A 12,251-nucleotide genomic window follows, 5' to 3' on the forward strand; every position below is an offset into this window, starting at 1 on the left:
CAAGGAGACAGCGGCCCCTCTCGTTCTCTTAAACATTTGCTGAGGTCGTTTTCCTGGTCGTTGGCCAGAACCTGGAGGAGGGCAGGCCCGGGTCCTCCTTCCTGGCACAGCTCCAAGGCCTGCCAGCCCCGCATACGAGGCTTGCGTGCCTCTGGCTGGGCCCCTGCCACCTGGCCTGCCCTCCCCTGGCAGCTCTCCCTGCCCGCCCCAGACTTCCCTTCCAGCTGGCCTCACTCCTTTTCCCAAAGGTGATCCAGGTTGCCAAAAGGAATTCAACAGCAAGGCGTCCGTCCACCCTCCCAGCCCAACTGGCCTCTCCTGGGGTGGTGGCCGCCCAGTGTGAGACCAGGAGCTCACTCTGCAGCCCAGCGGAGGATTAAAAACTCCCTTGTACTGAAGATAGACAGAGGCTGGCAACCCAAGCACCAAATCCAGCCTACCGGTGTGTTTTGTCTGGCCCATGGTTGCACGCGTGATGCTTTGAATCAACCTCTGAAAATCAGGAGAGTGTGTGTAAAACTCTAGACTTCTGGCTTCTCTTGAAGAATCAGAAGGCCCGGCAGTGGTGGGTCGAGTTCGTATGCCACAGGCCCCTCCTGCCCCTGTTGCCCCACTGACCCTCTCTTGGTATTTGCCTCTGCTGCTCACTGAGCCCTGACGTCTGCTCCCTGGGTGTTGAGTGCTCACAACCCGAAGGATGTCAGAGGCAGTGGATGCTCAGAGAAGAGGAGGGAGCAGCCTGTGGTCCCGACTGTGTTCCCTGACTAGGCATCTCCCGGACTCTTCCTGCTCAGGCTTCTTGTCCGTGCCCCCCTTGATGCTGCTGTGTTTGCGGCAGCTTGATTCTGGGGCCCAAGTTCTGTGTATAACTTGGAACCCGGGGCTCTGCCTTGGGAGCACTCTGCCAGGCCCTCCTGCAGTGCACGGCTAAGTGGAGCTGCCAGGGCGACTGAGGGGAAGTGCAGGCGTGACCAGGCTTGCCTCGCACAGATGACACAGCCAGTGAGCAGCTGCCCTGGGCGGAGAGAAGGCCGCCTGTCATCTCCCCTCAGTGTGTGCTGGGCGCATTCCCACTGGCCTGTGAACCTGCCATCTCACCCGCTGGAACAAGGTTAATCTGACGGCCCTCGGCAGAATGGGGCCAGCTACCCCAGGTGAGTCAGGCTTCTACACCACCGGCCTTGACTGCAGGCCAGACTGTCTTGAGAGCCTGCTCCCAACCTCATTAGGGCCTCACGGTGAACTCTTGAGGGCGGCTGTTATTGTTTCCATCTCAAGGACAAGGAGACCAACTGGGAGATCAAGCCAATCCCCCAGGGCTCCCTCAAGCATCAGGAGGCCTCTCCCTGGCACCGTGCCCCAGGATAACCCAGCAGGCCCCAACTGCTTCCATACTGAACTTGACCTCACTCAGCTCCTTCACAACAGACACGTCCAGGGATGGGATTCCGGGGGGAGGGGGCCAGGGTGACGGAAGGGGCAACACGGAGCCCTCCTGACAGGAGCTCGATCAGCAGCAAGGGTGTTGGAAGTAGAGAGAGAGTAACTGAGTTTCTAGGTTGGGCAGCCCAGCAGGGCTGATGGTCCAGCATGGAGAGCACATGAGGTGAGAGGAGGTTGTGGGCATGAGATGGGGGAGGAGCTGCCAGATACACGGGTCTGGTGCTGAAAGGAGATCTGGCTGAAGGAATAGTTCATTACAGGGTGGTACAATTTTGAGAGCATGAGGCTGTAGAGGAAACTGCAGCCTCTGGGCAGGACCAGCTTCCTTGAAGCTAACCAAAACCCAAGCCAGTTTAGGCAAAAAAGGGGCACCGATTATCTCCCAAAACCAGGAAGCACCACTGTGGCTGGATCTAGAGCTCAGGTGCTGCCTCTCCTCAGCTCCTGATTCTCCAGCTGGCTCTTCCCTTTGCGGCCATATGGTGCTCTCCTCACACAGCTCCAGACCTCCCTTCTTGGAGTTCCATCAGAAGTCCCAGGGCAGTCTCTCATTGGGCAAGCCTGGTCACATGTCCATCTGGGGGCCAATCATGTGGTGGTGCAGAGGCAGGGAAGTGCTGATTGGCAGGGCCTGTGGGACACGTCCCTGGGAGGGATGGCAGGATCAGTGGGATAGTGCTAGCCAGCATGGGGATGGAGCAGGAAAGAGAACAGAGTCTACACAGGTATTGGGGCCTTGGAGGGGAGCACCCTGGGTTTGGTGATTAGGACACAATGGATTCTGTCTGAGTGACTGGGCTGCTCCCAGCAGTGACCAAGGTGTGTGAGCAGCCCTCTGGAGGCCAGAGTCATGCCCACCCTTCTCTCCTGTTCTCCCTTTCAGGAATGAGCACGCCAGGCTCCTCACCACAGCACCGTCCAGCTGGCGTCAGCCCGTTGTCCCTGAACACAGAGGCAAGGAGACAGCAGGCCCAGCAGGTGTCGCCCACCCTTTCCCAGCTGTCACCCATCACTCAGGTGTGAGGGCGTGGTGGGGTGGGGCGAGGAGGCGTGGCCTGCTCAGGGAAGCCTCCCTCTCCTTCCAGGGGCCTATAGAACCTTGAAGACAAACGTTCCCAACATTTCTGGCTATTTGTCAAAATTTCAAGCACATGAAAATGTATTAAGTACTGGCCTGGAGTCTCTTGTAGCTGTCATGGGCAGATTTGTGTGACTGGGTGTCCTTATTTATGTCACTTTCCCTTCTTGAGGATCTAGTTGAATTTCTCCAAAATGAGATGTTTAGAGAGGTTTTTTGTTTTTTCAGTTTACCATAATTTTGTTTCCTCTGCTTTTTTTGGTAGCTCATATGTGTCTAGGAATTGGTCTCTTTCATCTAGATTGTACAGTGTGCTGTCATATGATCATTCATAGCACTCCTAATTCTGTTCTTTGAAGTTGGTCATAATGTTCCCACTTTTGTTTCTGGTTTCAGTAATTTGATTCTTCTCTTTTTTACTTCGTCAATTTAGGGCCTTTATGGCCCTAAATTAGGAAGCATTCCCTCCTCTTTTGTTTCTCTGGAAGCATTTGAGAAACGCTGGTGCGGATTCTTTCAATATTTGGTAGAATTCACCAGCAAAGCCCCTGGGTCTTAGCCTATCCTTGTTGGGAAATTTGAGGGTTTTTTTTTAAGTTTTAACTTAAATTGCAGGTAGGTAACGCACAGTGTAATATTAGTTTGAGGTGTATGATACAGTGATCCAGCATTCCGTACATCACCCGCTGCTCATCACAAGTGCACGTCTTCATCCCCATCACCTATTTCCCCCGTCCCCCCATCTGCCTTCCCTCTGGCAACCATCAGTGTGTTCTCTGTGGCTAACACTTGGTTTCTTGGTTTCTCTCTCTCTTCTTTTTTTCCTTTGCTCGTTTGTTTTGTTTCTTAAATCCCACGTATGAGTGAAATCAAATGGTATTTGTCTTTCTCTGACTTATTTCACTTAGCGTGATACTCTCTAGTTCCATCCGTGTCATTGCAGATGGCAAGATCTCATTCTTTCTTTAAATTTATTTTTACTTATTTATTTATATTTCATTTTTTGAGAGAGAGAGCGATTGCTTGAGCGGGGGTTGGGGGTGGGGGAGAGAATCCCAAGCAGGCTCCATACTAAGCATCACAGGGCTCAATCCTGTGACCCTGGGATCATGACCTGAGTCGAAATTAAGAGTTGGCCACTCAACCAGCTGAGCCACCCAGGTGCCCCAAGATTTCATTCTTTTTTATGACTGAATAGTATTCCTTTTTTTTTTTTTTTTTAAGTTTTTAAATTTATTTTGAGAGAGAGGGACAGACAGAGAGAATCCCAAGCAGGCTCCACACTGTCAGCCTGGAGCTTGACTTGGGGCATAAGCCCACGAACTGTGAGATCATGACCTGAGCCAAAATCAGGAGTCAGATGCTTAACCCACTGAGACACCGAGGAGCCCGCACATCTTCTTTATCCATTTATCAATCAATGGATACTTGGGCCACTTCCATAATTTGGCTATTGTAAATAATGCTGCTGTAAACACTGGGGTGCATGTGTCCCTTTGAATTAGTATTTGTGTATCTTTTGGCTAAATACCTAGTAGTGGGATTGCTGGATTGTAGGGTAGTTAGTTCTATTTTTAACTTTTTGAGGAAGCTCCATATTGCTCTCTAGAGTGGCTGCACCAGTTTTCATTTCTGTCATCAGTGCAGGAGGATTCCCCTTTCTCTACATCCTTGCCAACACTTGTTGTTTCTTGTGTGGTTAATTTTAGCCATTCTGACAGGTGTGAGGTGATAGATTTGCATTTCGCTGATGATGAGTGATGTTGGGCATCTTTTCATGTGTCTTTTTTCCATCTGTATGTCTTTGGAAAACTATGCATGTCTTCTGCCCATTTTTTAATTGGATTATTTGGTTTTGGGGTGTTGAATTTTGTAAGTTCTTTATATATTCTGGATACTAACCCTTTATTGGGTATGTGATTTCCAAATATTTTCCATTGGGAGGTCTTTGATGACTGATTCAATCTCCTTTCTTGCTATATAGGTCTATTCAGATTTTCTATTTCTTCTTGGATCAGTTTTGGTAGTTTGTGTGTTTCCAGGAATTTGTCCGTTTTGCCTGTTTTTTTTTTTTAAATCCCTAATAGGTAATATTTTTGTTGTCTGTTTTTTAACATAACCTCAATGGCACTATCTACCTATAACACAACTGATAGGCATACCTTCCACTGCCTGGCCTCAGCCCGTTCCCCTCTGTGTCTCCCGCCTGCTTGTTCAGATCAGGATCCAGACAGAGCCATGGGTAGCTTCTGGCAATGTGTCCTCAGTCTCTCGATCTGTGACCCCTGTGCCTTCTCCCTTAGACCTGCCTGCCTTTTCTGGAAACTGTTTTTTGTTCATGTAACTGCCACTTATTAGAGGCTGGGCCTTCTGTTCTGTGTTATATCCTGTAGCTCCTGGTCACATCCAACCTCCCTCAGAGGGCAGGAGCCCCAGCCTGCCCCAGGAACATTTGACTCACAAATGTTGAAAACTTCCCTCTAACCAGGAAAAATTTCTCTTTCCACTCCAAGAAGGCCTGAGCTGATCATTACTGAGTGGCCACACCACCATCTCCATCACCCAGAGTGGTCTAGGCACAGGCTGCCTGCTGGGTTGCCAGAATGTGGAGCCCTGAGCCTGAGTGGGTATGGAAGGTGGTGCCCGCCTCTCGGCGTGTGGCAAAGGAAAGGCTCCTTGGGTGCAGGGCACAAACAGCTGGATTAGAAGCCCAGGTCCTGTCCAGGTGCAGCCTAACCCTCTGTGGCCCTGGGAAAGGCCTGTCCTCTCTAGGGGGTCCAAGGTCTGGATGTCCCTTTGTTTATCCATAACATCTTTGCTGAGCATGCCAGGCCATGGGGCCCCCCTGGGGACCAGGTACTCATAGTCTGGCCTCTTCTGCCCAGTGGCCTCCCACGTGACGCCCTCCTCTTCCCCCAGGCTGTGGCCATGGATGCCCTGTCTCTGGAGCAGCAGCTGCCCTACGCCTTCTTCACCCAGGCGGGCTCCCAGCAGCCACCACCGCCACAGCCACAGCCCCCTCCACCACCACCACCTGCGTCCCAGCAGCAGCCGCCCCCGCCACCCCCACAGGTGCCCGTCGGCCTCCCCCCAGGCGGCCCCCTGATGCCAAGCGCCAGCCTGACGCGGGGGCCCCAGCTGCCCCCGCTCGCGGTCACGGTACCGTCCTCTCTCCCCCAGTCCCCCCCAGAGAACCCGGGCCAGCCGCCAATGGGGATCGACATCACCTCGGTAAGCCTAAGATGGGGTCGTGTGGGGCCTGGCTTGGGGGTGGTGGTGGTGGCTCATGGATCCCAGGGGCTGTGGGAGACCCTCATTGGGCTCCCAAGGCCCAAAGACTCAGGTGTGTCTGGCTGAAGCCTCCTCACGGCTCCCCTTCAAGACCAGCTTGGCCAGGGGTCAGGGCTGAAGCAAGCACTGCCGGGCCAAGGTTGTCATCCCTTGTACTGATGGGGAAGCTGAGACACAAGCAGGGATCATTTGTCCCAAACTTCACCCAAGAGGGACTATACTGTATCTGACTGCAAAGCCTCTCCCATGCCCTTTGATGCCCAGTACTTCAACCCTTCCCATCCAAAAACGGCTCCCTTGGAGGCAGGGAGGACACAGAACTCTCAGGGCCTGGGGAACAGACTGCTGGGACTTAGGAGGACAGAGTTGAACTTGGAGGAGAAGGGATGAATCCAGCCCTGTGGTTCATACAGCACAGTGCCCTGGGCCAGAGACGTGCAATTTAGACCATGGGACTCCCTGCTTGGGGCCTGGGGTCCTACAGCTCAGACCATGGGACCCTTTGCCTGGACCTGGGCTCAGGGTAATGGGTGCTGGTTTTGACCTCTGCACCCCCAAACCTTCTCGAGTGTTCAGACTTTCACCTTGGTTGCCCTGGTGGGAAGGGAGTGGTCTCGGCTATCTTTGACCATATTTAGAGCAATGGGGACTACGTTTAGGGTACAGCAAGCCCTCTCCACTCAGCCCTTGGCTGCCAACCCCAAGATAAGTGTCATCAAAACATGATGTGCTCTGCAGAGACTAGGCCCCCTGAGCTGGGTGGGGTAGGTGAAGAGAGACCGGTTTCCAAGCTGCTCTGACCCCTCAGAGGGCAAACCCCAGGGGTCCCCCGGACAAGAATGCGCACAAGCCCTTTCTTTGTCAGAAACATGGCTGGTGTGGGGGCAGCTCTGATGGTGGAGCCTGCTTGGAGTACCTCATTCCCTGACGCCCTCCAGCGGTGATGCCTCACTTTTGAGCTGGGCAGACAATAGAGGCAGGGATGTCTGCCAGGTGCACAGATGTTACCCCTCCACCCCCAGGGCTCTCTGTTGCCTTGCGCCCCTTGGGGGCAAGGGCTCTGGTTGCCTCTTCCTTGAGTTCGTGCAGCCTCCAATGAGCAAGGAGAACATCCCTCTGGACAGTTTCCTCTTTCCAACTCTAAGAAGGCCCGGACCGGTCATTGCCAAATGACCGTGATGGCGCCTCCCACACTGATACCTTGCCTATTGTGCCCCCGTGCCCCTCCCAGGCTCAACCCCTTTTCCAGACTACTCAGAACAGGCCACTGAGGAAATGGAGGAGACCGAGCATTTATGGGGCCCTGGGCTGGTCAGCCGGGCCTCAGTGAACAACAGGCCCAGAGAAGTCAGGGAGCTTGCCCAGAGGCACACAGCAGGTCCTGGGTGGACTGGGACCAGAGCAGGGGCTAAATCCAGGTCCTGCCCCAGCCCGTCCTGCCCCTGGTGAGAAGCTAAGACCCTCTGTCCTTCAGGTGAGGAGGTGGCCGCCCCTGGGAGGTCTCTGGACAGCAAATGCATCAGGCTCGTCCCAAGCGGTGCCGGTGTAGTGACTGCCGGGTACCGGACGTCTTGCGGTGTGCCCCGCATGGCCTTGTTTGTCGGTCCCACCACCCCTCGAGGTGGGCAGGATGTGCTGTTGCCCAGAGTCGGCAGCAGAAGGCGGCGGCTGCCTGCCCGGCCCTGGGCCTTGTGTTGCCCATGTGCGTGTGGGTGTGTCTGTGTGTACACAGGTATGGCTGTGTGCACACGTGTGTATGTGGGTGCGGGTGTGTGTTCGTGTGGGTGCTCTGAAGCCTGCCAAGCTAAGGTGGACCCCTCCGCCCCCCGCCACGGTCCTCCGGCGCGATTCCGTGAAGCTGGGTTCTCTGACCACGCCCCCCCCCCCCCCCAGGCTCCGACAGGGCTCAGGGACCCGCACCACTTGCAGGTGCTCCTGGTACCGTGCTCACCCGCTGGGCGGGGGGTCTTCGGGGGGATGCTCGGCGGGGAACGGCCAGTCCCAGGAAGCCAGGCCCGGGGCCCCTCGCGCGTCCTGACCTGTCTGTCGTCGCAGGCGCCGGCTCTGCAGCAGTACCGCACTAGTGCCGGCTCCCCGGCTAACCAGTCTCCCACCTCACCTGTCTCCAATCAAGGCTTCTCCCCCGGGAGCTCCCCGCAAGTAAGGGACACCGCCTCCCCCCTCCCGGCACCCCGCGCCCCAGCGTTGCTTCGCGCCCCCCCCCCCCCCCCCCGCGTCCCCCACCATCTGTGCCTCGCTCCATCCCATCTCGTCCACTCCGCTGGGGCGGGGAGGAGAAGGCACTGCCCCACCAGGCCCGGCTCAGGAGCTGCCACGTTCCCGCCGTGTCTTTGTGGCCGGTGCGGAGCCCGAGCTGGAGGCGGTGGGCTCCTCGCCTGCCTTCGTGACCTCGGTGTTGGCCACGCCCCCAGGCTTCTTGCCAGGGTCACCCCGGGGTCCCACAGCCTGTGCACACATCCCCCGCCTGAGGCTCCCCAGAGTGGAGGAGGGCTCCACCTGCTCTGGGGCACAGCTGAGGCGGTGGCCGGCCTGTGACTGGGGCTCTGACTCCTCAGACTCTTCTCCCTCTGCCTCACAGAAGGGTGTGTCCTCACAGGAAGCTTCTCTGAGTGGGGTCCATGTCCCCGTCTCACAGATGAGGAGACTGCGGCTTGCCCCAGGCAACAGGCGGGACTCGACCACATCCATCAGATTTGGGTTTTTTTCCCCAACACGGTTGGACCCCAACCTGTGACACACATACATGCAACATACCCCCATCTGGGTTCCTCAGGAGTCCCCTTAGCACAACTCTCAGCTTATAACCAAATTCTGTCTGCAACATTCCACCGGAGAAGAGGTGCCCACAGAGCTGACATCAGGGCCCGAAATTTCCAGGCTGTAGAGCCTCCTCAGGACCCCGCCACGCCGTCCCCAAAATGTCACCAAGCTGAGAAGCTCCTAGGAGCCTCTTAGCAGTGCCTGAGGCCCTGAAGCCTCATTTTTGGTTCAGGGCACAAAAGAGAAAGGATTTCCCTCCCCTCCTAAAGAAGGAGAAGAGCTGTCTCACCAGGCAGGACCACGCAAGAACAGTGTTGAGTTCCCTTTCCCCAGCTCTCAGAAGTACGCCCACATGGGGCCCTGTGTGTTGAGATGGCAGGTGTCCTGTTCAGGAAAGGCTGTTCTCCTGGTTCCATCTGCTGTAGGAGGAGCTCTCCTAGGATCCTTCCTCCACCACCCCACAGGGGCCTGGGGCCTGCTGGGACCATCTGTGTGCAGCTTCCTGCTCCATAGGCAGGTGGGGAGGGCATCAGTGAGCTCAGGGCAGGTGAGAGGCCAGTTTGGTATCTGTGGGCTCTGGATACATCGACACCGGTTCTGAGCCCTGGTGGCTCCCGGGAAGTGTCTAGTCTGGTCACGTGGCGTCATGGGATGCCGAGGGCGTCATGGAAGCTGGTCCAGGCAGGGGAAATGGTGAGTGGGGCCTATTCCTGAGGCTGGTCCTTGAATAATGTCTCTTTTTGTACAGGAGGCAGGAGAGGAATTCGGGGGTGGAGCAGATTTCTCAGTAGAGATTTGCCTAGACCAAGGCGGGTTGGTCCATCCTCAGCAGAAAGCGTGTTGCCGTCTTGTGAAGCCCGTGTCTGTGTGTTGGTCTGTCCATCCATCCGCTGGGTGCTGGCAAGGGAGGTGGGCCGCTCAAGTGGCTGTGAGGTCAGGGCTGTCACATTACCTGGACCGAGCCAGACATGGGCCTGACATGGCCAAGAGGCCCACTAGGGGGCAGACCATGCTGGGTGGGCGGCGCCAGGCCTGGCCTCATGCTGCGCCTGGATCCCTAGGTTGCACTCAGTGGCCCCGTGGGCCGGGGCCTCCCCTCTCCTCCCCCGCCTCGAGTGGACATTGTGTCTGTCTGGCTGCACCTCGGGCCTTAGGCAGCTGGCCTTTGGTACTGTGTGCTGTGCTCCTCCCTTCCACCCTGAGCAGACCTTTCTGGCAAACTCTGATGGCAGCCTCACAAACAAAACCTTAGCCTGGGTCCCCTGCTTGTGTTGGGCCTCTTTGAGTCCAAAGCCACGGGGATGGAAACAGGTACCCCAGAACAGACCTGCTGCTGCTTCTATGGGGAAACCCATCCACAACCTCGCAGCCCCCTTTTCCAAACCTGAAGCTGGCTATATTTAGGGCAAAGGTGGCATTTTTGCCACATTGGCCGTTTTTCTTTCTGCTCTCAGCCCACTGACCAATGAGGAAACAGACTTGTGTCCGGGCTGGGGATCTGTTTCCTGCGGCCTGGTGCCTCATGTGAGGTCTGGCCACGATGCACTGATTGTCCCTCCTCCCGTCCATGTCCCACCGGGCTCCATCCTGCTCTCTCTCTCTCTGGCATCATAGGAATAAGCAGGGGCTCCAAGCTCTTGTTTCTGGTATCTCTTCTGCCTATGAGGGTCCCCAGTCCCCTGCTCTTCTGCTGGGAGCAGACCTGTCTCCCGGCTAGCCGTGGAAGAATGGGAGTTGGGCTGCCTGACCACCCGTGGGTCCTCGGGTCCCCCAGGCAGGCAGCCATGGACAGATAGGTAGACGGGGCTTTCTGTGTGCCTGTCTTATGTTCGCTTGGCCAGCATCTGGCTCTGTGCGCCTGTCCTGTCCACATGGGTGGCCTGCTACCATGTCCCATGTCTCCCTGGGGGCCTGACAAGGTTCGCCAAGTACGCTTCTCATCCTGAAATTCAGAGCACCTACTGCCTTGGCCCCGGTCACATATTTTACTCTGGAGCCCTTCAGGCGGGGTTCCCAATCCCTGTGGCCCCCCTGTCTTCCATCTGATGGAAACCAGGTCACCCATTCCTGGGTTCAAGTAGAGGAGATGGGGGATGGCTCTTTGGGGGCTATTGGGGTACTGAGGCCCCCCAGGAGCAGGTGGCGGAAAGAAACATCCTGAGATTGGGGAGCACCCTGCTCAGAGTGAGCCAGGCATCCCTCCATCCTGGAAGTTGTGGGCTTTCCCAAGAGGCCTAAGGTAGATGCTCAGCCTTCTTTATCCTGAGCATCCTCCGGGAAGTTCCAGGGGCCTCCCTGTGGGCACAACCAGCCTGAGCCTCAGCAAGCCCCCGACCTGGTCTTGGGGACCGTGATGACAGCAGGCCTCTCTTCTGTCTGCAGCACTCCTCCACCTTGGGCAGCGTGTTTGGGGACTCGTACTATGAGCAGCAGATGGCGGCCAGGCAGGCCAATGCTCTGTCCCACCAGGTGAGCGGGTGCCCGGGTCACAGCGCCCACAGCTTACCCGGACGCTTACCCGGACCCCGCCCGCCCCTCGGGCGTGAGCTTCGCTCTTAAGGCTCCCTCCTGTCTCCAGGCCTTGGAAGGGGTGGCTTGGCTTTGCCTCCCCAGGCATCTGTGCCTGGCCCACAGAATGAGGCCAACAGCAGAGGGGGAGGAAGGGTGGGCGGTGAACACTGGCAGGGACAGGCAGTGGCTGTAGCATCGGTGCCTCAGCGTGGGCTGTGCATGTGGGTTTGCCGGGAGGTAGAGCTGGCTCCGCGTGGAGGCCAGGGTCTGGGGCGTGTGGGCATGAGAAGGGTTGGCCGCTTCCTGGAGCAGGTCACGCACCCGTCCCTCCTTCCATCCATCCATCCATCCATCCATCCATCCATCCATCCATCCAGTTAGCCCTGAGGGGGCCGTGTGCAGGCAGGCCTCGGCAGGTTCAGAGAGGGCGGAGGGGGAGACCCTGGGCATAGAATCTCATGCTCAGCAGCCCCGAGCGTCTGAGCGTGGGTGCTGGGCGTCTTGCAGAGGAGGTGGTCCCGGCTGCCACAGGGCAGGCCAGCCGGCAATAGCCAGGGGATCAGCAGGGCCGGCCTCACGCCTGTGTGCTTCCCCTGGCAGCTGGAGCAGTTCAACATGATGGAGAACGCCATCAGCTCCAGCAGCCTGTACAGCCCGGGCTCGACGCTCAACTACTCGCAGGCGGCCATGATGGGCCTCACGGGCAGCCACGGGAGCCTGCCAGACACACAGCAGCTTGGCTACCCCAGCCATAGCAGCATCCCCAACATCATCCTCACAGGTGAGGCCACGTGTGTGGCATCCCGGTCGGGGGTCTTGGGCAGAGTGGGGAGCCCGGCAGCTGCGAGAGGCCTCATCCCCGGGAGAGACGGCACCCCCGCCCTGCACGATGAGTCGTGACAGGACTGGGCCAAAGGAGGCCAGACCCCACCAACTTTGACTCGTTGCCGGGTTGTGGGACAGGCCAGGGGGACACACGCCAGACCCTGAACCAGGCTTCCAGTGTCCCATGCTCAGAGCAAGAACAGGACAGAGCCAGTCACTCACCCGGCCCCGCATCTGCTCCCCAGGTCCCTGAACCCCATTAGCTGAGAATAGTGGGATTGCAGGTGACTAGGGGGTGGGCCCTGCACGGCAGGGCTTGTCA

The 12,251-nt window shown here is 57.1% G+C and overlaps 1 protein-coding gene across 10 annotated transcripts in view; it reads left to right on the plus strand.

Annotated features, from left to right (window-relative positions):
* CRTC1 (CREB regulated transcription coactivator 1) overlaps positions 1–12,251 on the plus strand; it is a 75,932-nt gene that overhangs the window by 56,963 nt on the left and 6,718 nt on the right. For 2 of the 10 annotated variants that reach the window (XM_040444979.1, XM_040444984.1), the window contains 6 exons: positions 2,327–2,460; positions 5,441–5,593; positions 5,702–5,752; positions 7,868–7,972; positions 10,976–11,062; positions 11,705–11,885. In XM_040444979.1, the coding sequence (XP_040300913.1) occupies positions 2,327–2,460; positions 5,441–5,593; positions 5,702–5,752; positions 7,868–7,972; positions 10,976–11,062; positions 11,705–11,885 (711 nt within the window). Of the gene's footprint in view, positions 1–2,326; positions 2,461–5,440; positions 5,753–7,867; positions 7,973–10,975; positions 11,063–11,704; positions 11,886–12,251 lie in introns of all 10 variants that reach the window. The other 8 variants (XM_040444975.1, XM_040444976.1, XM_040444977.1 and 5 more) reach the window with 6 other exon arrangements.

Source organism: Herpailurus yagouaroundi, unplaced genomic scaffold (assembly GCF_014898765.1).
Source record: "Herpailurus yagouaroundi ecotype Mexico unplaced genomic scaffold, PumYag 193, whole genome shotgun sequence".
In the NCBI taxonomy this organism is placed as follows: Eukaryota; Metazoa; Chordata; class Mammalia; order Carnivora; family Felidae; genus Herpailurus; species Herpailurus yagouaroundi.